The following is a 25812-nucleotide window of genomic DNA, read 5'->3' on the forward strand; positions in this document are numbered from 1 at the left end:
TGGAAATGACAGCTGACTGATGGGTTGATTGATTGTTTGTATTTCTGTGCAGGTTATGGGCCAGTTGATGAGAATCTTATGGAAAAGACAGTAGAAGTCCTGGAACGCCATTGCCATGAAAATATGAACCATGCTATTGAGACAGAGGAAGGACTAGGCATAGAATACGATGAAGATGTGATCTGTGATGTGTGCCGGTCTCCAGACAGTGAAGAAGGGAATGATATGGTGTTCTGTGATAAGTGTAACATCTGTGTGCATCAGGTTAGTGAGAGTGGAGACTGCCACCTCCCCACGGTCAGCCTTTCTGAAGCTCAGCAGTGGTCTCCAGCACCCATATCTGGGTAGCAATTTACATTTAATAAGGGGGAAAATAAAGATTTGGCCTGGCTGTTCTTCAGTAATTCCTTTAGAAACAGTACTTATGATCCCCAAGGTGACCGATTTACTAACTATACCACAGGAGCTAAACCTAGACCTTTATTGTGTCCCTTCATACCCATGCCATTGAGTTTGACTTATTTAAGACTTTTATAGTCCCCTGGGGTGTCTCCTTGTTGCCTGCCTGGTACTCTCTCTTTGAATCCCTGTTACATTACGTTACACTCATAGTCAGTAACTTTAATGAGATTATACTTCCTACAGGTGTAAATCTAGACCCTTTATCCTAGCACCCAGAGCCCTCTCCAGTCCTCCCAAGGAAGCTGAGTCCACTACACTTTTAAAGATCAGTTTTAGGACTGTAAAAGAACATCCCACTCAGTTTTTTTTTTTTTTTTACAAATAATACCAGGAAAGATGAAGTGATTTTACCCAAGTTCTTACAGCTAATGATTTGTCATCCATTCTACCACTAGGCCTTTTTATTTATTTTTTTTCCACTATGCCTTTTTAATTGATGATGATGATAATGATATCTGCATTTTTTTCAGCTCTTCCCTTCCCCCATAAGCCCTATGCTCCTGCGAAATAAGTTCACCTTAGGGGGCAGTGATTACTATTCCTGACTCTGTCCTGTCCCATGTTTCAGCCATACTCCAATTTAAAATGCTTTCTCCCACCTCTCCATATATGAACAATCTACACACATGACTTCCAAGATTTGGTTTAAATCTTTCCTTTAATTCCCTTACCCCAAGAAATTTTTCACTTTTCTGAACCTGTTGTGTGTTTCATTTACCTCATTAATTTATCTAGCAAATAGGTATGCAACACCATCCCATGTGCCAGGACTGTGCCACATACTGAAGACACAGTCAGTGACGAAGAGGCAGACATGGTCTTTGCTCCCAGGGTGATCAGAGTCTGGTATAAGGGCTACAAGGATACTGCCCATTTAGCACAATATGTCAGATGTTTTTGTAGATAGAAGTCCATGCTGCTATGAAAGTGTGTGCATGGGAGGGATGGGGATCAGTGACAGCTTCTAAGAAGTGGCATCCAAGCTGAATCTAAATGCCACATAAAACAGCAGTGTGTGCTCAGGCAGAGAGGAAAACACATTCAGGCAGAGTAGTGAGAATGGGCAAAGTATATCTGGAGCTGTTCAGAGCTGCGGAAGGTAGCAGGGTGGAGTAGGGGAGGATGGAGAGTGAGGGTAGAAAGGAATACAAGAGCCACAGGTGATGGACCTTTGCTGACAAACTGAGGAACTGTGGTTTTGTCCCATCAACCCTGAAAGCTATCAGTTGTATAGTTGTATTTTAGAAAGAACATTCTGGCTACAAAATGACTAAGATGATTAGATAATGCAGTGGGGCGCCTGGCTGGCTCAGCCAGTAAACCGTGTGACTCTCGATCTCGAGGTCATGAGTTTGAGCTCCACATTTGACATAGAGATTACTTAAAATAAAAAAATTTTAGTAAATAAATAAAACAATGATTAGGTAACACAGGAGAGCGGAAAAAAACAGGGCTTAAGACTTTATTTTAATTGCCTGGGCCATCTAACCTATCTCTCTATATTAGAAGGTACTCAGAATTATTCTGTGACAATTGGATCTTCTTCATTTTACTTGTTTCCTTTAAAAGAGTGAACTTCAAAAATTTATCTTCACTCTACCAGTTATTGGCATTTACGTCACACCTTTAGTGGGAGAGGAAATATCATTAAATATGAACTTATATATTTGATAATAATAGGTCCACAGTCCTCCCTTTACAATTCCAGAAATTCAAAAGCTCCGAAAACTATCAGATTTTGCTTAAGTTTTGCACCAAAACTGATTTGGGGCAATACTAGAACTCACCCAATATGAGACTGTTTATAGTCTTTATCTCATTTTGTATAAATGCTCATATAGTTTGCTAGAGAAATATTAATGTATTTGATAATATGATACTGCCCCTGGTCCCATTGGGTTTTGGTAATGTATCATGTATGTACTTATTACTTTCCTAACATCTGAGCAATTCTGAATTTCCTGATGTTTCTCACTCTAGGGTTTTTCAGATGAATGAATGTGGATCTGTAGTAGGCTTGAAGGGAAAATAGTACAAAGGTCATCTGTATGTATTTTCTGTATTTGTCCTTCACAGTTGGGACAAAATATTAAGGAATTATTTTCGGATTCCTTGACAAAAAAATGAAATGTAGCTTAATTATTATCCTCAAAGATTATTTTATTTGTTTTGAAAACATATCCAGTAATGACCATAAATGATGCGCTTTCCTCACGTAGAAAGTGATGACAGTAACACCTGACCAGGCCTTGCAGCATATAAGCTGGTATGTATTAAAGCTGGATGTTGGTGCCACATAAGGTTTCATATAAAAGAAATTCTTCCAAAGTGAGTATATTCACTTGAATTCTAAAGAGATGCTTAGGTTAGAGCTCCCTCTGTTGACTGAAAACTGACTTAAAATGATTTGGAGGATTTGGTTTACTCCCTAACAGAATCAGAGACATGTTGACATCTGTATTTATTAAACATAATTTTTCTTCCTTACTGCCACCACATCAATGTTTGTTCCTCTGTGACTATAATACACTTGTGTCAGTACAAGTAGAAGAGAGGTTTTACATCAGTAGACTGGATATTTTAACATTAAAATGTGAAAATTGGGAGCATTCCAAGTTCCTTTGTATGTTCCACTTTTTGGTTCTTAGCCAAGGTATTGAACGCTCAAATTGATGCCTAAACTTATGTGTCTGAGGATAGTTTTTTGCATCTGTCATATATATGTTTGGCACTGAGTTTATTCACCTCCTGATATTATATGTAAGACATATGTCTGTGCATGTGTACACTTCTCTCAAGAAAGTCCACAGCCTTCATCATGTTGTGGTCTAGAAAAAAATGAGAACTACTGCAAAGAAATACAAGCTTCTATGGCCCTATGACCATGAATAAGTCTATACAAGGACTTAGTAAATGGTTTTCTGCCCAGTGGAACAGCCAGGAGATAAGAGGTATTCCTAGAACCACTAGTCTGTTGGTCTGAAAGAGGCTCTGGTTTAGGGAGGAAGCTTGCTTTCATTTCCTAGCAAACTTTCTGGACCTCAGAGAAAGAAAAGCTTTGAAGGTTGAGCCTTAGAAAATGATGCCCTACTGTTGTAAGAGCATCCTGGTTGGAGTTCAGCTTCAGTTCTTGACCTAAATTAGTCTGTTCTACCAAACCATCTATTTGATCTCAGCATAGAAAGCATATCAGATAAATTGATGATAAAAGAAAAAAATTGATGAGAAAAGACCTACCCTCAGTGACCTTAGAGTCTTGCTGCAGAGATGAAACATAACAGCTAAAATAAAGAAAAATACATGATGCCAACCACATACCTGGTGAGGGAAGGCATTTTGAGTAGAGGACAAGGGTCAAGAAGTGGAGCAGACACAAGGGGCTATATGAACTGATAAGTGAGTTGAGGAACATCAGGCTTTAGATCAGAGACAGAGAAACTTTTTCTTTGAAGGGCCAGATAGTAAATATTTTAGACTCCGAGGGCCACATACAGTCTCCATTACATACTCTTTTTAACATAGCTCTAAATATATGAAAACCATTCTTAGCTTGTTAGCCTTATAGAACAGGCCTCAAGTAGTAGTTTGCCAACCTGTGGTTTAGACGAGGGTGGGGGTGAGAACAGAAGGAATTTCTAGAGGGTTTGTTGCCGTGCAATGGAATGAAATCTTTGTTTTAGTAAGAAGATGACAGCCAAATGGAAGAAGGATTGAAGGTGTGAAGGGGATGGAAGAGAATTTAGGAATAAATCAATCCAGACCTAACATGATAAGGATTTAGATAGATGGAGCAGTTGTGGTGGGGATAGAGAGGAAGATCAGAGACTAAGGGCCACTCTGTAGGGGCGACTAGCATACCCTGGGGCAGTAGATGAAGGGAAGTAGATAATATGCATATAGGAATCTTGGACCTGGAAGCTGGGAAGCATGGTGGTGATATGGATAACTTGGAGAAGAGCCCGGATGGGGAGTAAAATGATAGTAACTTTTGGAACCTGAATCTGAGCTGTGGGTGAACCTCCTGGAGTAGATACAGATTTTGAAGCTGCCATGGTGAATCAGTCAGTGATGCAAAGTATGCCAGGCCACATGGGGAGCCAAGTGGCCCCCAGGTTTAGTCTTTAATGGTGAGAATAGAACAGTAAGGAGGGGAAAGATGGGCTAGATTGGAGGTAGTGAAGAGGAAATCTGGAATGTTTTCCAAACTAATCTCCCCTCCCCCGGTAATTCATTTATTTGTCCATCTTCATTCCATAAAGGATTTGAAGCAGCTTCCAGAATTCATTATGGAGTACTGTGATTAGTCTAATATTCTATTCAATTCAAGATTCATTCACAAGTCCCTTTTTCTTCAACCCAAGCAAGTAATTGCTGTGATTTGCTGAGTCCTTTTTATGTGCCAGGCTCTGTTAGGCTCTTTAAACATTAGCTCGTTTGCTCCTCGGAAGTTTCATTGTTTCCTTTTTAACACTTTTTTCTTGATTACAACAGTGCATGACATATAGAAGTTATTCAATAAGTATATGACTAAGTATAATACATAATCGTTGAAAAAGCTTCAGAAAACAGAGGCAAAAAAGAAATGATGTAATTCCCAAACTCACATAACACTTGCGCCAGCCTTTGTATGAGGCTTTTCTTTCTAGTCTTGTGTCCTAAAGTCAGTTCTCATAGACAGACATGCTGATCTTAGAACAGGTGCTGGAAGTTGCCCTTTTTTTGAGTGTTTTAAAATTACTAAACCCTGGATATGAGCTTATTGGGCCTTATTTGCCTCTTTCTCCTAAAAGCAGAGGGTACTCTTGTGACTGTGTACCAGTGTACACATCAGCCCTGGTGAGAAGATGCTAATCATCTCCCTCTCTTCCTCGTGCCTCCAGGCCTGCTATGGCATCCTCAAGGTCCCAGAAGGCAGCTGGCTGTGTCGCTCCTGTGTCCTGGGCATTCATCCACAGTGTCTGTTATGTCCAAAGAGAGGTGGGGCCATGAAGACTACCAGGACAGGGACTAAATGGGCTCATGTCAGCTGTGCCCTGTGGATTCCAGAGGTAAGAAATCATCTAGGTCTTTGAGCCCATATGTACTAGGGTGCCCCTATTTCCCACAGCATTCAGACTGACTCGGGCTTCACAGAGATGCTTCATGCCTGCCCATGTTTCTGAGATGATAGTGCCTCCACTGGAGCTCCCTCACATTCTCCTCGGATGCAAGTGAGCACATAAGCCTGTGCTGATTAATTTATAGGTGGTGAGGGATGCCTGGGTGGCTCAGCAGTTAAGTGTCTGCCTTCAGCTCAAAGCGTGATCCTGGAGTCCCAGGATTGAGTTCCACATCGGGCTCCCTGCATGGAGCCTGCTTCTCCCTCTGCCTATGTCTCTGCCTCTCTCTGTCTCTCAGAAAGAAAAAGAAGAAAGAAAGAAAAAGAAAGAAAAGAAAGAGAAGGAAGGAAGAAAGGAGAAAGGAAGGAAGGAAAGGAAGGAAGGAAGGAAAAGAAAGAAAGAGAGAGAGAGAAAGAAAGAAAGAAGAAAGAAAGGAAGAAAGAAAGGAAAGAGAGAAAGAAAGAAAGAAAAGGAAAGAAGAAAAGAGCACCTCTTCATTACCCAGATTGCTGCTACTTTCTAATAATATCATGCCTCTTTGTAAACTGAACTGAAAGGCTTGTCACTGCCTATTTTTCATCCTTGGTTGATTAAATGACAAAACAAGGCATGTGGCACCATCTCTTACATAGAATGGATGCTAGATTTTGTCAATTTTAATTCCTTTCCTTAGTGGCTTTCTTTGGTTCCTAAGTAAAATGTGGGTATCTTGGATTCATTAAGGTAACCATGCCCATCTCTACTCCTGCCCTCTCATTCTGTATATGAATCAGTAATTTTACATTACTAGAAATGATCAAAGATCTGAGCAGTGGCTAGAGATAGGTTTTATTTATTCTTTGTTCCATAGTAACCATAAGAGACGTGGTTCACCTCATCATTTTGATGTCCTGAGCTTCGTGTAATATCATTTTTGGTTTGCAAGAGGTACTTCTAGAATGCCTTGGTGCCTCTGCTTTATGGTGATGTTTTATTTGTAGGTCAGCATTGCTTGTCCTGAGAGGATGGAACCAATCACAAAGGTCTCCCACATCCCGCCCAGTCGATGGGCCTTAGTCTGCAACCTGTGCAAGCTGAAGACAGGAGCCTGTATTCAGGTAAGTCCCCAAAAGAAATAGTGAAGTGGGCTACCACTGAATTAGCCAGCCTCAACTTCCCAGTGAGAGCAGCCTCTTAGCTGCAAGTTTACTCGGGAGGCCTCCCACTCACTCCTAGGGCTCTGCCATTGTACAGACCTTTCTGGAGCCATTTTTTTTAGACATTGCCTCTACACACTTCAGTGTACTCTTTTCATCCATAGTGGTAGTTAATTTTCATCCTTTGCTGTCAGATCTCTGATGAATTAGGTAAGTTCTGAAGCTAGATGATACCATCCTGGGTGGAAACAAGCCATAACTCTAAAACAACCAGGCCCATCTTCCTGTGCATCTCACCCACTAACTATGGATGGACTCAGGTTCCAAGATGATTCAACCAGTGACTGTTGCTAGACTAAGTACGACTCATTTTTTGGTAGGGAAAGCTGCATCTAAATGTATAAATTCTGGTAGATAGGTTTGAAAGTCATTCTCACAGACACACATTTCTCATATATGGAGTACAAGTAAAGTTTTCTGAGACGTCTGGGATACAAGAATTCAGCTGAATGAAGTAGAAGTAGTAGCTGGTGCACCCAACAGCAATAATTGGGGGATGGCGGATGAGACTGGGAGAGGCCATTTACCTCCGACAAAGGCAGAAGGGTTGACCCTTCTACTCCCCAGGCCTCCTGCAAAGGAGCTGCAGGTTGGTTAAAATTAGATTTGCCTGCTGAGTTCCTTAATAGAAAAGGAGCCATATACGATGTCATCACTTAGGGACAACGGCTCTAGGTGTTTCATGAGATTTCTTGCTGTCTGGCTTATCTTGTAGATTTCTTGCTGTAGACCAAGTAGATCAGCTACTCCTTGAAGTAAACCTGGTTCTTTTACTGAGAAATGGTATTTAAAGAACATAATCTGGGGCAGCCTGGGTGGCTCAGCGGTTTAGCGCCACCTTCAGCCCTGGGTGTGATCCTGGGGACCCAGGATTGAGTCCCACGTCGGGCTCCCTGCATGGAGCCTGCTTCTCCCTCTCCCTCTTCCTCTGCCTGTGTGTGTGTGTGTGTGTGTGTGTCTCTCTCTCTCTCTCTCTGTCTCTCATGAATAAATAAATAAAATCTTTTTTAAAAAGTATTAAAAAATGAACATAACCTGAACCCCAAAGGCCCTTTCAATTTTTAAAATTCATTTTTTACATCTAATAGAATTGGATACTTTGTCCTGCCTTTTTTTAAACTTTTTTTTTCTGCTGATATTATTTAACTATAGCAGTTATAAAGGAAAACAATTTAAGGGAACACTAATCCCACTGGATTGCCTAATTAGGTTTTCCTAAGTTCTATCCTGGTTGCTCCTCAGATGTGAGCCCTTGGGAGGCCAAAGTTGTGCATCATTCTTCCGTGGATTTCCCCTTAGCACAAAGGGGAGTGTGTGCCCATTGTCAGTGCTCAATTAGTGTTTATTGAATAAATATATCCATGTTTAATTATGTCATAAATTTGTTATAATATTCATTCTCCCCACTAAAAAATAAAATAGTTTCCATGTTTTTATAATTATTAGTCATTTAAGAAAATTTTAAGTAATCTCTTCACGCAGCGTGGGACTCAAACTCAGAACCCCAAGATCAAGAGTCCTATGCTCCACTGACTGAGCCAGCCAGGTGTCCCATTATTAGCCATTTTATAATAGCACATTGAACTTATATGCATTAGTTAACTTATTTTCATTATTGTCGTGCCTACATTTTTCTCCCTATCTTTCCTGTTTTAAAGGATGATTTTTTTAGAATTGTTAGTAATTGGCAGCATGACTGCTATGAGAGAAAACACTGGCCTTGACCTTAGCAGACCCAAGTTTGCATTACAGCCCCATGTTACCACATTCTTCCACACTGTCTGAGTTATTTATCTTAGATTTACCTTCCCTAGTAGATTGTAAGCTCAGACTGTTTCATCCTTAGGTCCCCCACACCCCTGACATGGCAGACAGACAGTAAATATTAGACTGATGGATAGATGAACAGATGGACAGATTAAGCATTCTGGAGTAGGTTTTTCACCTGCCGGGCAATGATTCTTATTTTTATTGCTTAGAGTTTAGAGTCAGCATTTTGTAAAGATCTTACCAAATTAAGACTCTTAAATTTTTTATTATAAGGAATTACATTTATTCAACAAATATTTGAGTACCTAATTGTGTGCCAGGCGCTGTTCTAGGCACTAGAGATTTATCAGTGAACCAACAAAGAACCTTGCGCCTTGCAACTTAGGTTTGAGTTGAGAGAAATAGAGAATAAGGAACAGTGCATGAGAAAATAGGAAGTGCTATAGAAAGGAAAAAGTGGAGCACACTAAGAAGTTGGGGAGAGTGTGGGCAGTGGGCATGCATTACAGGTTTAAATAGACTGATCAGAGTAGGACCTGCCGTAGAGATGACATTTGAGAAAAGACTTGAAGATGAGAGAAAACAATGCAGATATTTCAGGTAAAAATATTCCCAGCAAGGGAGGCCTCTGCTCCCCAGAAGGGACGCAGGGGGAGGGGGGGATGCCGGCTTGCTCTCAGGGGTGGAGGGGGAGGGAGGAGGGAAGAGGGAAGGGAAACCGGCCCCTGCGGCCCCGCCTCCCCCGCCCCGACCGCCCCCCCCCCCAAAAAAAATATTCCCAGCTGAGGGATTAGCCAATGATAGGAGTGTGTCTGGCCTGTTTGAGTGACAGGAAGGAGGCCAATGAGGCTAGAATGGAGTGGGTAAGAAGAGAATATCAGAGAGATCATACGGGAACTTGGCTGTTTACAGAAGAAATTGGCAGGTTTTTTTTCTGTAAACAGAGTAAGTATTTTAGGCTTTACGGGTTATACAGCCTGTGATACAACTATTCAACTCTACCTTGAACATGAAGACAGCTATAGACCGTACTTAAGCGAATGAACGTGGCTGTATTCCAGTAAAACCTATGGTGGACTGTAAAATTTAAATTTCACATTCACGTGTTATAAAGGATTCTTCTTTTATTTTTTGCATCATTTAAAAATGTAAAAACATCCTTAGCTCCCATTCTTTGCTCTTGGGCCACACAAAAGCAGCTGCTACATTTGGTCTGTGGGCCATAGTTTGCCAGCCCCTGGTGTAGGGCTTCGAGGGCACTTATGAGATCTTTTGTTTTTACTCTCAGTTTAAGGGTGAGCAGTTGGCAGGCTTTGAGTAGGCAAGTGATATGATTTGACTTGTGTTTTTAAAGGATCACTCTATAGAATGATATGATGTCTAATATTTACTTCAAAATAACCTGGGGGGCAGGGTACTATGGGGGTTAAAGATAAAACAAGATTGGTCATACATTAATTACTGTTGAAGCTGGCCGATGGGTATATGGAGGTCATTATTATTCTCTGTGCTGTTATATAGGTTTTTAAATTTCCATGGTAAAAGGTTAAAAACAAAAATAGGCTCTGACTCCTATATTTAGAATAGACTGGGGAAGGAAGATTGGAAATAGGAAAGCAGTTTAGAAGGCTATTCTAATAATCCTTGAGAGATGGTGGTGGCTATGACTGGAGTAGTCACCCTGGAGGTAATGAAAAGTGACTAGATTCTGGATGAATGTTGAAGGTAGAACCAACAGAATTGACTGTGAATCAGATATGAAGTGTGGGAGAAAGATAGGAGTTGGGGATACCTTCAGGTTTGGGGCCCAAATCGTGGGAAAGATGAAGTTGCCATAAACCAAAGAGAAATCTGCAGGAGAACAGATTTGGAGGAAGAGATGATGAGTTCAGGTTTAGACACAAGTTTGAGATATCTATTCGACATCCTAGTGGAAATGTCCAACTGGAAGTTTTCCATGTGAGTTTGGAGTTTGGGAAAAATACTGGACTGCAAACATGCATTTGGGAGACATTGGCCTAGAGATGGCTTTAGCCTGGACTGGGTAAGATCACCAAGTGAGTGAGTGAGTGTAGATAGAACAGTACCAAGCACTAGTCCTGGAAGCGTTCCAGAATGAAAAAGTCCAGTAGAGTAAGAAGTGGCAGAGACTGGGAAGAAGCCAGCAGGGAGACAGGAGGAAAATGGACAGCAGGTCCATTCAGATGGACCCCTGAATTTAGCAGTGTGATTATTGGTAATTGGAAGGAACCGTTTAGGGGCAGCAGCAATGGCAAAAGCTACATTTGCTGAGGGTCAGGGCAACGAGAGGGAGTAGGAACAGTTCAAAAAGGTGAGGTAAAGAGGTCTTTTCCTTAAGATGGTAGAAATACCAAGTATATGTATGTATACTTGTTAACACAGAGAGCATTGCAGTAATGCATGAAAGGGAGTGATCTAGTGGAGAGGAAAAACTGCTTAAGGTGAGGTTTTCCATAGGTGAGAGAGGGTGGGGTAAAGTGCACGATGAAGGGGTGGTCTTGAGCAGGAGCATGATAGTTCTTCCCTGGTAACAGCCTTGAAGGCAGAATATAGGTTCAGTATTAAGTATGCATGCTGATGGGAACCTGCGGACGTACTCTTTTGATGGTTTTAATTTCCTCAATGAGGTAGGAAGCAGGATCATCAGCTGAGAGTGAGGCCCAGGGGTTTGAGGAGAGGTGTGAAATCATTTTATGGTTTGGGGAAGTGCAGTGTGAGTGCTAGACTGTATTAAAGACCCTCCCCCTGGAGTGAGGGGGAATGAACTTCAGGTGACCTTCTAAAATGTGTAATCTTTTCCCACCTACATTCTACTTATACGTATAGAGTGGTGTGGTGTTTGTTTTCCATGGTTGATACCTAGTTTTCCTGTGGGTAAACAGACCAAAACCTTTTTCTTCCTTTTAAACCACCACTAAGTAAAGTTAATTCCAAACTCATTAGTAATTTAACATCTTGCTCCCTGTATGTGAATCAAAAATATAGTAAACAAATACAGTAATTCAGTAGGGGTCAATTAGCATCATTGTTCTTGGGAGGTTTATTTTAAGCCTTTGTGATTAGTAACATATTTGGGGTATTTTGTTTTATTTTAACTCTTTATGGATTTTTTAACTAGCTGTGAATCATGTTTATTCTTCCTGTTTCCCAGAAGTGGGAACACATGTATCTGTCCTCTTTTGATTTGGGAACACTCACTGGGGAAGGATAGAATCCAGCACTGGTGGGTTTGGGGTCTAAACTAGCCAATGTCTACAGCTTCCATATCTGGGAGCTAGAAACTTTCTCCTGAACATGAAGTATTTCTGATAATCCTGAACCAGATCATAAAGACTAGGTTCAAATGAGATACCCCAGACAGCTCTGGATTTTGCCTAGACCTTGGCCGTAGTCCCTCTAACTGCCAGCTTTCCAGAATTCCTGTAGGATCCTTATATGTCTTCTGCTCAAGCCCCATTCAACCTAGATCCACATGTTTTCAGTTTTCTCTGAGAAGAAAGAAAGAACAGTGGTTAAGAATATGACATTTGGGGTGCTGGCTCAGTTGGAAGAACATACAACTCTTCGTCTCAGGGTCATGAGTTCAAGCCCCACGTTGGGTGGAAAGATTGATTGAATACATAAATAAATATACATATACACACACTTACTTTAAAAAAAAAGAATATGACCTTTGGAGCCAGATTCCTGGGGTTCAAATTCTGGTTCCACCTCCTTGCTTCGTACACCATCTTAAGGAAGATACCTACCATATCTGTGCCTTCGTTTCCATATCTCTAAATGGAAATGATAATAATACCTATTTAATAAAGAGCTTAGTACAGTGCTTAACATTTAGTAAATACTCAGTTGTAATAGTAGTTGTACTTGTTTTTAATTATTCATATTATTATTCCTAGGAGTTGTTCAGACTTTGCTGATGGAAAGCACTCATGCAGCCAAACTGAGTAGAATCATGAAACATTTGGTACTAGATAAGTGTCTCTTTTGACAGTAGATGGATGTGGTCATGTTTGAAATCACATGCAAATGGATCGAATTCAGAATAAATCAGTGCGCTGCCATGAGTTTATTGTTAGGCTAATATGAGTTTGATTATGAGGAAAGTGAACTTTTTAAAAAACAAGTAAAAATCTTCAACAAGTGGGGAAATGCAAGTATGCCTACTCAATGACTATAGTTAGTATTTTTTTCATATATTCCAAATTTTGTCAGTACAAATTGTTCTGGTTCTAAGGCATTTCCGGTCCCTGCCTTCAGGAGTTTATAGTCTATTAAGGGAGGCCGAATATAAATGGGAAAAGTTAGGGATGCCTGGGTGGCTCAGTGGCTGAGAGTCTGCCTTCGGCTCAGGGCATGATCCTGGATTCTGGGATCAAGTCCCACATCGGGCTCCCTGTAGGGAGCCTGCTTCTCCCTCTGTCTATGTCTCTGCCTCTCTCTGTCTCTCATGAATAAATAAATAAAATCTTTAAAAGAAACAAACATGGGAAAAGTTAAATAACACTAAAGTGACATCTGCCCTCAGACTTGCAGACTCTTAGGGATGAGAGGTCAGGAGGGCTGGTGGACACTGTTGGTGCCAGAGTTTAAGTATACAATGGCTGGAGTAAGTTTTATAGGCTGGCTTGAACCATTAATGACATTGTTTCAGTGAGAGTTTTGAGAAAATTGCTGTGATACTACCCAGTTGTCTGTTCACAGATCATTTGGGATTAAAGACAACCAAACGGACACTGTCCTGCAGCAGCATGGGAACTCCTGAGTACATATGCACCAGGCCCTTAGTGTTCCAGGCAGGTGTCATCCCCTTTTGAGAAGGACACATGGTTTTCTTTTTGGGGGGTGACGAAATATCTCTTAACTCATTTCTTTTTCGTTAAGATTTATTTATTCATGAGAGACACACAGAGAGAGAGGCAGAGACACAGGCAGAGGGAGAAGCAGGCTCCCTGAGGGGAGCCTAATGCGGGACTCAATCCTGGATCCCGGGATCACACCCTGACCTGAAGGCAGATGCTCATCCATTAAGCCACCCAGGCATCTCATCTCGTAACTCATTTATTTTCTATAATTTCTGAAGAATACATAGAAAATTATTCCTCCTCCCCCACTTTAAAAATAAATAAACCACAGTGAAATACCACTTCATCCTCACTAGGGTGATAATCATCAGTAAGGCAGACAATAACAATTATTGGCAAGAATGTGGAGCAATTGGAAACCCTGTGTTTTGCTGGTGGAAATATAAAACATGCAGCCACTGTGGAAAACAGTTTGTCAGTTCCTCGAAAAGTTAGATGTAGAATCACCATATGACCCAGCAATTCCACTTCAAAGTATATACCTGCAGTCTGAGAGGTGTCCAGGACCACCCTCAGGTTCAGTAATTCACAAGAAGGACTCACAGAACTCAGGAAAGCCATTGTACTTGTGGTTATGGTTTATTACAGTAAAAGGATGCAGATTAAAAAAAAGCAAAGGGAAGAGGTGCATGGGGCAGGGTCCAAGAGAGACCAGGCGTGGAGCTTCCAGTTGTCCTCCCCAAGTGGAGTCTTAGGGACAGATTTGATTTCTCTACTAATGATGTGTCATAATACACAGTATTGCCAACCAGGGAAGCTCGCCCAGGTCTTAGCGTTCAGAGATTTTATCAGGAGTTGGTGATGTAGACACAGTTGACCACCTGCATGGCTGACCTTAGTCTCCAGTTCCTCCAGAGATCACGCTGATGCCAGTGGCCCAAAGCCTCCACCATACATCAGGTAGCATAGACTACCTGACATGGCCCAACGATCCCAGATAAACAGGCACCGTCTTCTCAAGACATTCCAAAGGCTTAGAGGTTATCTTAGGAGCTGGGGGCACAGGGCCAAACCTTTCTTTGGGCAAGGTTAATCCTTTAATGCACCTTACCAAGAAGAAATGAAAACATGTCCACACAAAAACTTACACAGTGCTCACAGCATTATTTCATAACACCCAAAAAGTGAAAACAACCCAAATGCCCATCAAGTGATGAATGGATAAACAAATGTGGTATGTCCATACAATGGAATATTGTTTAGCCACATTTTTAGAAGAATGAAATTCTGAAACATGCTATAACATGGATGGACCTTAAGAACATGCTAAGTGAAAAGAAAAAGATGAAAATGCCACATGTTGTATGATTCCTCCTATATGAAATGTCCAGAATAAGCATATCTACAGAAACACAAAGTTGGGGATGCCTGGGTGGCTCAGTGGTTGAGCGTCTGCCTTTGGCTCAGGTCATGATCCTGGGGTCCTGGGATCGAGTCCTGCATCAGGCTCCCCATGGGAAGCCTGCCTCTCCCTCTGCCTATGTCTCTGCCTCTCTCTGTGTGTCTTTCATGAATAAAAAAATAAAATCTTTTTAAAATATTTTAAAGAAACACCAAGTTAGATTAGTGGTTACTTGGAGCTGGGATTAGAAACAGGAAGTGACTACAAGGAGGCATGAGATTTCTTTTTTGGGGGGTGATGAAATACCGGAATTATGTAGTGGTGATGGTTGCACACTATGTAAATATACTAAAATCATCGAAATGTATACTTAAAATTGGTGACTTTTATGGCACATAAACTCTATCTCAATAAAGCTGGTTTTTTTTAAGATTTTATTTTATTTATTCATGAGAGACACAGAGAGGGAGGCAGAGACACAGGCAGAGGGAGAAGCAGGCTCCATGCAGGGAGCCCGATGTGGGACTCCAGAATCACACCCTGGGCCAAAGGCAAGCGCTCAACCACTGAGCTACCTAAGCATCCCAAAACTGTTATTTTAAGGAGCATAATAATACCTCCTCTGTCACTTTAAGTGGTTACAGTAGAAACAAATGAGATATATATAAAGGCACTTTGTTTAATAGAATGTTCCAAGTATATGTTTTTGGAAAAAGCAAATAGATATTTGATTGGCACCAAAACTGGATTGGCATTTCTCCTTTACCACCAAGATCTATAGATCTTCAGCTGTAAATATCATAGAATGACCTTTTTTTGCGACTAGATGGATTTTATGGCAGAGTTTCCTAGGGGCATTCCATTTTTCATCTAAGTACCCAATACTTATTCATGTATTGTCTTTTATTTTTAGTAATTTATAGTTATGTCTCTACAGATGGCTATAAATCTGACCTGAGAGAGAGGGTCTATTTTTAGCTTCCTGTCAGTAGTAGTTTTATGTCACACATTCATCCTCTTGAATAGGAAACAGTCCTTTTGCTTTCTTTTCCCATATTTTTATCAGCTACTAAACAGTGAAAGAGTACTATGCCCAACACTTTTAATCTTTTGCTTAAAACAAATGCCTTTTGGGCATCCCCGGTGGCTCAGTGGTTTAGCGCCGCCTTTGGGCCAGAGCGTGATCCTGGAGACTCAGAATCGAGTCCCACGTCGGGCTCCCTACATGGAGCTTGCTTCTCCCTCTGCAAGAAAAATTGGGATGACTGGGATGCTCAGTGGTTGAGCACTTGCCTTCGCCCAGGGTCTCTGCCCTCCCCCCTCTCTCATGAATAAATAAATAAAATATTTTTTAAAAATGCCTTTTGCTATGTGTTCTCTAAATGACTGGCTAATTTCTTAGCCAAGTGATTAACAGAAGGTGCCCAAATAAAAGGACATTTTTGGCTTTCATCATGGACGTTTTAAGAATATGGATTTCGGCGTAACGTAACAAACTTTTCCATAAAAGCTGTCCAAAGGTGAGGTGGGCTGTCTCAGGAATGTTTAAGTGGTTAGATTACCACTTACTTGAAAAGTGGAAGGAAGGGTGCATGGGTGGCTCAGTCGGTTAAGTGTCTGCCTTCGGCTCAGGTCAAGGTTGCAGGAAGTCCTGGGATCGAGCACCACACCAGGCTCCCTGGTCAGTGAGGAGTCTGCTTCTCCTTCTGCTTTCACCACCACCACTTTTGCTTGCACACATGGGCGCGCGTGCACGTGCTCGCTCGCTCGCTCTCTCTCTCAAATAAATAAATAAATAAATAAATAAATAAATAAATAAAATCTTTGGAAGAAAAAAGAAAAGTGAGAAAGGAGTTGGGAGGGGGCAGGGCAGTGAAGGTAGAACATCAGGTACTCTAAAGGGAAGCACAAATAGTAATAAATGTGCTGGATAAGATGATCTTAGAATTAAATTTCATCTCTGGAATTCTTTATCCTATAAAATTAGCTTAAATGGAATCTGTCCCCATTGAAGCTTTGATGGTTGCCAGTTTTATCTTAGGTGTTGAATTTCTCAATCTATTACAAAGGAGACCTGTCAGGGTTTGCATCTTTTTAGTCTTTATTCAAACCCAAGGTCATTCCTTATTTGTAGTTATCAAAAACCCAACATATAGGTAATTGAGCAGTCTGCCATCCAGATGCAGGCTTCCAAAAGAGCTGAGACTTGGCTTTCACCACAGGAATTCCCCCTATTTTTAGAAATAAATGTTCCATCGCTTTCTCTCCTTCCTCTGTATAAACATATACATGCACCCATGCATTTAAAATCTGGAAGGAAAGCTGTAGCATCGCAAGCATAACAAATGGTAATTGAGACCAGTCGACGCACAGGAGGACAGCAATCCTGGGCCCGGTTCTTCCTACTCTGCTGCCCTGTAAATGAATCCTCAGCACGTGCTACTTAACAAATGTGTTGCATCTATGAACAGAATATTATAAGCTTAATCTCAGATTGTCTGTAGCCTTAATTTCCCATAGAACTTTCTGCAGTGTAGATTTAAGTAGATTTAAAGTGTTGTGTAGGGGATCCCTGGGTGGCACAGCGGTTCGGTGCCTGCCTTTGGCCCAAGGTGTGATCCTGGAGACCCGGGATCGAATCCCACATCGGGCTCCCGGTGCATGGAGCCTGCTTCTCCCTCTGCCTGTCTCTGCCTCTCTCTCTCTCTCTCTCTGTGACTATCATAAAAAAAAATTTTTTTTTAAATAAAGTGTTGTGTAGATTTAAGCTGTTGAAATGTGGCTAGTATGACTGAGGACTTGAATTTTTAATTATATATAACTTTAATTGATTTAAGTTTAAATTGCTACTTGTGGCTAGTTGGCTACCATGTTGGACAGCATGGCTCTATAAGAATAATTTCAAGAAGTTAGGTTACCTAGATAATTGGAGATCCTGTGGCCTTTTTAGAACCACTAGATGCTCTGGCAATAATATTGACTTTGTTGGGTTTTTTGTTTATTTAGAAGCGTTTTTTTAAAAAGCATTTCTTGAGCATCTGCTTATTCAAAAGTTGATGCCAATGCAAATTTGAATGACACAGCTTCTGTCTTTAAGAGCTCTAGCCAGGGATTTGACATTTACTATACTGTTAAGTACAGTGTGAAAAGTACCACTATAGAAGCATATAATAAGGTGATGTGGGGGACACAAGGTATAGCATGCCTCTTCACAAAGGTCAGGAAAGATTTCTCAGAAAAACTGAATGCTTGAGCTAAAATCTTAAAGAAGAGTTTGAAATATATATATTTTTTTGCCTCTGTTCTTTCTGTGTTCTATACATACAGATTTCTGGGTTATTTGTAAAGTATCTGTTGTCATTTTAGGGCCAGTTTTCTCCCTGGCTTTCCTTTGTTTCCTGTGACCTCTCAATTTAAGCCCAGGGATATAAGGTTTCCCTCCCCCCCCCCCAGCCCTGCTGCCTTTAACACCTCTTTTCTTCCTACAGTGCTCTGTGAAAAGCTGCATCACTGCCTTCCATGTCACCTGTGCCTTTGAGCACAGCCTAGAGATGAAGACCATCCTAGATGAGGGAGATGAAGTGAAGTTCAAGTCATACTGCCTCAAGCACAGCCAAAATAGGCAGAAACTCGGGGAGGCTGAGTACCCCCTACACAGGGCCGCAGAGCAGAGTCAGGCCAAAAATGAGAAAACCAGCCTGCGGGCACAGAAGCTTCGGGAACTGGAGGAGGAGTTCTATTCCCTGGTCCGTGTTGAAGATGTGGCTGCAGAGCTGGGGCTGCCAACACTAGCCGTGGACTTTATCTATAACTACTGGAAACTGAAGCGGAAAAGTAACTTCAACAAGCCATTATTTCCTCCAAAGCAGGATGAAGAAAATGGCCTGGTGCAGCCAAAAGAAGAGAGTATTCACACTCGCATGAGAATGTTTATGCATCTACGGCAAGACCTAGAGAGGGTAAGGTGATCAGCTCTGGCTACTGTTTAGGTCTAGGTCTGCATAAAAATGGAGGCCCTGCTTCCAGTTTGTCATTTTCTAAAGGTCAGCTCATTTATACTGTGGGCTTCTGTGTCCTTGCTTATCTTCTGATTACACCATGGCCCCAAACGTTAGACTCTGTTTACATTTTTGGCAGGCACTTTCTGTCTTTTTTTTAAAGATTTTATTTATTTATTCATGAGAGACACAGAAAGAGAGAGGCAGAGACACAGGCAGAGGGAAAAGCAGGCTTCATGCAGGAAACCTGATGTGGGACTCGATCCTGGAACTCTGGGATCACATCCCGAGCTGAAGGCAGACGCCCAACCGCTGAGCCACCCAGGCAAACTTTGGCAGGCACTTTCAAGGGACTTGGAGGGCCCTCGTTTATATGCTATATGAGTCTTAAATCTGAAAGAAATTTTCATTTGGCTTACTTTTTATTCACCATTGAACCTAAATTGGATCAGCTATATTTTACTGACACATAAGACTATGGGCTGAAGAAAGAATGAATTTCGTTGAGGAAAGAACTAGATCAGAGTTTCTTAAACTTGGCACTGCTGACATTCTGGCTGGATAGTTCTTTGTTGTAGGGGACTGTCCTTTGTTGTGGTGGATACTGTTAGATGCTTAGCAGCATCCCTGGCCTCTACCCAATAGCAAATACCCCCACACACACATACAACATACCCACTGTGACAACCAAAAATGGTTCCACATTACCAAATGCCTCCTGGGAGGTCAAAATCGCCTCTGGTTAAGAGACTCTACACCAGATAAATCTGTTTAACTCACTTATTTAAAGATAAGTTAGGCCCTGTGTTTACCCTAGAGAATTTTATAATCAAGTATAATTATAGAGATGGCTTGTTTTTCTCTCTGCTACCAGAATTTGGAAGGGAATAGATTTGGCTCACTTTGTAAAATTTAACTCACACATCTATAGCACTTACTATGTGGCAACACTGTTCTAAGCATTTCATAAATATTCACTCATTTAATCCTAACATGCCTGTGAAGAAAGTACTATTGTTTAGCCCTTTTTACAGAGCAATAAACTGGGGCACAGAAAGGTGGGGTGATTTGTCTAGGTGGGATGGGGAGTATGGGAGCATGAGGATTGTACCCTTGTGGCTGAAATTTGGCCAAGCTAGAGATGTAAACAAAAAAACCACTTTCAGTCTTTCCAGCAGACCTTTATCCTGCTGGTCCAGTACTCATTAGAAAATTGTACTGGGGGGATCCCTGGGTGGCTCAGCGGTTTAGCACCTGCCTTTGGCCCAGGGCGCAATCCTGGAGTCCCGGGATCGAGTCCCACATCAGGCTCCCTGCATGGAGCCTGCTTCTCCCTCTGCCTGTGTCTCCGCCTCTCTCTCTCTCTCTCTCTCTCTCTCTCTCTCTGTACTCTCATGAATAAATAAATAAAATCTTTAAAATAAAAAAAAGAAAATTGTACTGGATCCAGCATCCCCATTGTTTTATACAGGGATCTAAAGGGAAGGCCACAGTGTTAAACCATCACTCGGTCTTCCTCAGTTGGCTGTGCAGATAAACATTGAGTGCATCACACTGCAGGGAGAGTAGGTTTCAGGGAGTGGCTTAGGAGTGTTTTGCTTGTGCTGCTGATTGATATGGGAACCATGATCCCACGACTGATCGTGCTACATGAATTCCTTTACAGTGGCTCTGTCTTTTGTGTTCTGTCTTCTCTCTTCAGCCACCCCTGTACCTCACTTAATATTAGTTGTCTTAATTTTAGCTAAAAATTTTCAATTGTCAGGTTTCTGTAACATGGCAAAAATCTCTATTTGCTGTATGTTGGGCTTTCAGGTCCGAAATCTGTGTTACATGATAAGCAGACGAGAGAAACTGAAATTATCACAAAACAAACTACAGGAACAGATCTTCGGTTTGCAAGTCCAGCTTGCTAACCAGGAAATGGCTGCAGGTAACTTTATATTAAAGATGTCCTAATATAGACTCTAGTTATATCCTATTTTAACAATTTTAATTTTATGTCAGTTGTTTTACTTAAAAATCTTGTAACATTCTTGTCAAATATCTCATTTGCTCTAGTCCAACCCTGATACAACATGGCCCATTTCAGTGTTGACTCATGAGGCAAGAAATCCCAAGGTAGAGTTGGGGGACTTGCAGGTGTAGGGCAGATAATCTAGGTGTCAGACAGATATTAAGGGCCATTAGTGAAAACCATGAAATTATTCCATAATCATCAGATTCATTTAGAAATCAGTAGGATAAGACCTAATCCTAGTTTCCAGAAAGCGTTTAATTCCAAGGTTAAACAAACCCTTAGTCAATAGTTAGGAGATATAGGTTCTGTCTCTTTACTAATATTTGTTGAAGACCTACTGTGGACTAAGAAGTGAGCTAGGAAGTAGAGCAGTCAGCAAGACAAAATCCCTGCCTATAAGGTGTGCTGCCCACTTGGTGAGAGAGACAGGTGAGCATAATTACAGTGCCCTAAACATGGGGAGCTTGGCTGCAATGACAGTCATATTCAGTGATATTTGTAACCTCCCTGTACCTCATTTAACACAGAGGTTGGTGGCAGAGCCTGGGCAACCAGGAGTCACTATGCAGGGTGCGCAGAATCCAGCTCCAGCTAAGGGCCAGCCATAGAGTAAGAGAGACACCCAGAAGTGAGGTGTCAGGTAGGCATCAAAGGCTCTGGGGTGTTTGCAGTTATCAAGGGTCACAGCAGAATGGGATAGCAGGAAGGAGCAGGGCTGCTCAGTCACAAAGGCACCATGACAAACAAGACCAGGAAAACCAAAGGATAGCGAGGAGGGCCCCTGCTTGCCAAGGAGACTGGCCCCAGATGTGGCTTCTGATTGGTGGGAACCAGCCCCATAAATGCTTGTAGTGTCAGTGGGTGGCGGCCCGGGTAGAGATGGGAGCTGTGAGTATTCAACATGTACCCTTAGGGAATGCATGGTGCCCAGGCTCCTACAAGTTGTCCTCTTGTGGGCAAAGGTCAAGTCCCTGTGCAAGAAGAAATTGTTTGGTAGTGCTTTTTAAATTTCAGAGTACTCAAAATAATAGAGAAAGGAAGATCTGTTCTAAATATGATTGTAGGATGATATAACCAGGTAACTGATTGCCAGTACTCCCCAGGCCAACCCCAATAGCAGGCCATGGGCAGGACTGTTGTGATTCTTTTCTGCTGGCCTTGCCACTACAAAACCTTCTCCATACCTCCATGATAGTCATTCACTGTCAGGAAATTATTTTAGGTTAAGGACATAAAACACATGGGAACCACCCACTACCATTCCTACTATTGTCAGGTTAAAACACACATTCACATACTCTTCCTCCAAAACCTATGCTGTGTTCTTGACTTGCTTTGGGAAGGACAGAAGAGATTAGAGGGTAGGATCTGAAATGTCTAAGGCATGTCCTAAGTGCTATACAGTACCCACACGTGCACACACACAGACACACACAGAAGGGGAGACTGTTCTAAGCCATTGCTATTGGCATTCTTTTCAGAAATGGAGGGGGCAGAGATGGGGATATAGGAGGTGGCACACTAGTCTTTGTGACCATTATACAGACTGGGAGAGTATAGGTGAAGAGGCTGAAAGACACATAACAAACTGAGGGGGGCACTTGATGGGATGAGCACTGGGTGTTATTCTGTATGTTGGCAAATTGAACACCAATAAAAAAATTTGGGGATTTAATATAAAAAATTTTTTGGATTTAATATAAAAAAAATACAGTGGCATCATTGAGTTTTCCACCTGTAGTACCCCCCACCCAACCTCTATCTCAGCTCCCTTCAGCTTCTATGCCACCATGATGTACATGCATATCAAAGACAGGGGCTTGTTAGACATTTGGAAGAGCGGGTGTGTGAGCTCACTGTGCCATAATGAGCATGTACACTGTTATTTAAATCGGTTGTTAAGATGAATCTTTCCTTTTGATCACAGGACTTCCTTTGACAAGTGCACTAGAAAACTCATTGTTTAACCCACCACCAAGAATTACCTTAAAGTTAAAAATGCCCAAATCAGCTCCAGAAGACTGCCAAAACAGCTCCACAGAGCCTGATCATGGACCCCCATCTCCTGCCAGCAGCTCCCCTGTTCACGGTGTAAGGAACATGCAGGTGCCTCAGGAGCCACTAGAAATGAGAACGAAATCGTACCCGAGACATTCACTAGAGAGCAAGAGTAACCGTCTGCTGGCCAGTCTCAGCCATCCTCGGAGTGAAACAAAGGATCCCAGTCCTGCATGGAGAACTCCATCTCCGGAGTTCTATCACGGGCAATCACTGGGAAAGCCTCTGGTCCTTCAGGCTGCCCTGCATGGACAGTCTTCCATTGGGAATGGGAAAAGTCAGTCTACCTCCAAGCTTGCCAAATCCAATGGCCTGGAGGGCAACTGGTCTGGAGATGTCACCCAAAAAGACAGCTCAAGTGAGACGTTCTGTGACCAGGAGTCCATACTCAGCTCCCACTTGGCCAGTCAGGGCACCTTTAGAAAATCTACCATGGAACAGTTTAGCAGGTCCTTTAAGGAGACCACCAACAGATGGCCGAGGACCATGGAAGACCTCCAGTGTTATATGAAACCAACCAAGAATATTAACCCCAAGGAGCAGCTCTGGGGCAAGCAGCTTGTCAAGCGGTCTGCAGGGAGAGCTTCATATCAGGAAAATGATGGGTATTGCCCAGATTTGGAGCTGAGTGATTCAGAGGCAGAAAGTGATGGGAATAAAGAGAAAGTTAGGGTAAGAAGAGTTAGCTCTGACAGGGAGAATCCTTCCCATGACTCTCGACGAGATTGTCATGGTAAAAGCAAGACACATCCTGTTTCCCACAGTTCAACGCAAAGGTGATCAGAAACCTCCAAGAATAGCTTAATCTTTGCCTTTGCCCCATACATTGGGGAAAGCCACACACACCAAAAGGATTTCTAGCATATGTTAGGAGGAGTTGTAGTGAAAAGAATAAAATGTTTCCATAGTAAATTGGCTTGCAGTTTTTGAAACCCTTTAAGTCTACTTTTCACAAGCACATTAAAGAATTACAGATTGTCCGAAAGTTTTTTTGCCAGAGGCTGTTGAGAACAGCTAGGCCTAGAGTACTTGCTCAGTAAATACTCTGGGACAGCTCTCCAGTCACATTAACACATTGATGCACATACATATTCAGAGTCCTTATGTCGTTAATAGATATGCAAGAGACCATGATTATCAGACACTAAAACTACTTATCTTTTGAAGCTACAGCATGTGACTCCCAGAGCTCCTGTCTGTAAGGAGTTCCTAACTCCATTGGTATCTGGAAACCCCACTTCAGGGAGAGACCAGAGACCACATCTCAGATACTGTGAGACTCACTACCCTCTTCCTTTGCTCTGCATAAGGTTGAGCTCCTTTCGCAGTATCTTACCTTACCAAGTCAATACTCCTAATGCTTATGAGTGTCCAGGGCCTGTTCCTAGACTTGCTTGTTAGGAACGCACTTGTAACCACTTCACCCATCTAACAAGCATAAAAGGCTAACTTGCGGATAGTGTTTACAGAGGTACAAAAAAAGTACTACTTCTAAGGAAAATGCTCTGATTCTCGCAATTTAAGCATTTGTGAAGGATCCCAGAGCCTTTCCCAAAGTGAGACCAATTCTGGGGGATTTGTACCAGGTCAGGGTTTTTGTGTTATTGTTTTCAAATCAGTTTGACTTAAATAAGTTTGGCTGACAGTTTTTGTATACCTGCTTTAATGTTTATAAAAATTTTTATTGAGGTATAATTAAAATATAGTAAAATGCACAGAGGTTAAGTATTCTTACCTGCTTTAATTTTGAAACAGATTTTTATTGTCAAACAGAATTTGAAAGCATGTGTTTAACACATGGATATAATTTAGCTTTGTACCAACTTTGAATCCAAGGCAATTTCCCAAACAAAAAGGCTGGAGCCATTTTTCAGAAGTTGCTTATACCCTGTTCCCAAACTATCAGCCTTGATTGATTTCTGGGAGGAAGAGAATAATTACATTGGGGGGGGCGGTGGATAAAACATGTCTGCTTCCCATTTAAAGAAGGGGAAAATGTTACAGTTTTTAAAATGTGAAGCCGACTATAGTTCTCTGCTCTCTTTTCTTCTTAGCCTTAAATTAATATTCTCTTCTAGTTTGGGAAAGTGTAGTGGGAAGTTTCAGACAAGAGAGGCCACTTTTAGACTTTTAACATTGCCTACTGGTGAACAAACAGCCCAGTTGCAGTAGGCGTGGGTCAGGCAAGGCAGGCCGGGGCTCTTCCTCTCGCTACCGACAAGGGAAACTCCAGTTTTCCTTTCCCTGCTTTGGTTCCTGTAGCCTTGTTAGTGGGTTCCATGGCTTTTGTTTGTTCTTCCTCTTTGGGAAACTTTGTATTTTGCCTCCCCTTTGGCCCACACCTTGAAAATGTCTCTTTTATTGCCTGTGTATGTGTGTGAACACGCCATCGCATGTGTGGTAGGTGTCCTGTGTTTTGTTCAGATGGAAACGGCTATGGATTATCCAAATGAGGAGAACAGTTTCTCCTGGGGATACACTAGGTTTCTGTGCTTTTTCTCTTGAGTTCTGCCCCAGGGGGAAGTAAATTTGACACCTTGCCAGTAATAAAATTATAATAGAGCTGTGTGATAAAAACTCCTTCTGCACAAGGCCAGTGCCATAGCCTGTGTCCCTTCATGCCTTTCGATTCAGAGTGAGTGGGAGGAAAAGCAAACATTGAAAAAGTGCTTCAGCCAAATTCCATATGTAATGCCATTGGGAGAGTATTGACTAAAGTAATTGCAGTCAGGGAAATATAGTTGTAATATTTTTTACAAGATTTTCCTAAGTAAATGAAGGAGCCTTCAGTTCTGTAAATTGCAATTGCCCCAAAATGTATTTGCTACATTTTGCTGTTGTTTGAAGTATTACCTCTTAACCTTTTGTTAATTTTTTTTTCATTTTGTCTTATATAGTCCAGTTTTCCAAGATAAACTCAGTCCTTTTTCAAATGTCACCTTTTTACCAATACTTTTTCATTAAATTATGAAAACTGCTAA

The 25812-nt window shown here is 41.7% G+C and overlaps 1 protein-coding gene across 5 annotated transcripts in view; it reads left to right on the plus strand.

The window, feature by feature from the left end:
- The window catches only part of JADE3 (jade family PHD finger 3), a 132867-nt gene extending 107055 nt beyond the window's left edge, over positions 1-25812 (plus strand). For all 5 annotated transcript variants that reach the window (XM_072743236.1, XM_072743237.1, XM_025982464.2 and 2 more), the window contains 6 exons: positions 53-264; positions 5343-5510; positions 6542-6658; positions 18244-18714; positions 20569-20686; positions 22701-25812. In XM_072743236.1, coding sequence (XP_072599337.1) covers positions 53-264; positions 5343-5510; positions 6542-6658; positions 18244-18714; positions 20569-20686; positions 22701-23611 — 1997 coding nt within the window. In that variant the 3' untranslated portion in view covers positions 23612-25812. The remainder of the gene's footprint in view (positions 1-52; positions 265-5342; positions 5511-6541; positions 6659-18243; positions 18715-20568; positions 20687-22700) is intronic.

Source organism: Vulpes vulpes, chromosome X, assembly GCF_048418805.1.
Source record: "Vulpes vulpes isolate BD-2025 chromosome X, VulVul3, whole genome shotgun sequence".
Taxonomy (NCBI): Eukaryota; Metazoa; Chordata; class Mammalia; order Carnivora; family Canidae; genus Vulpes; species Vulpes vulpes.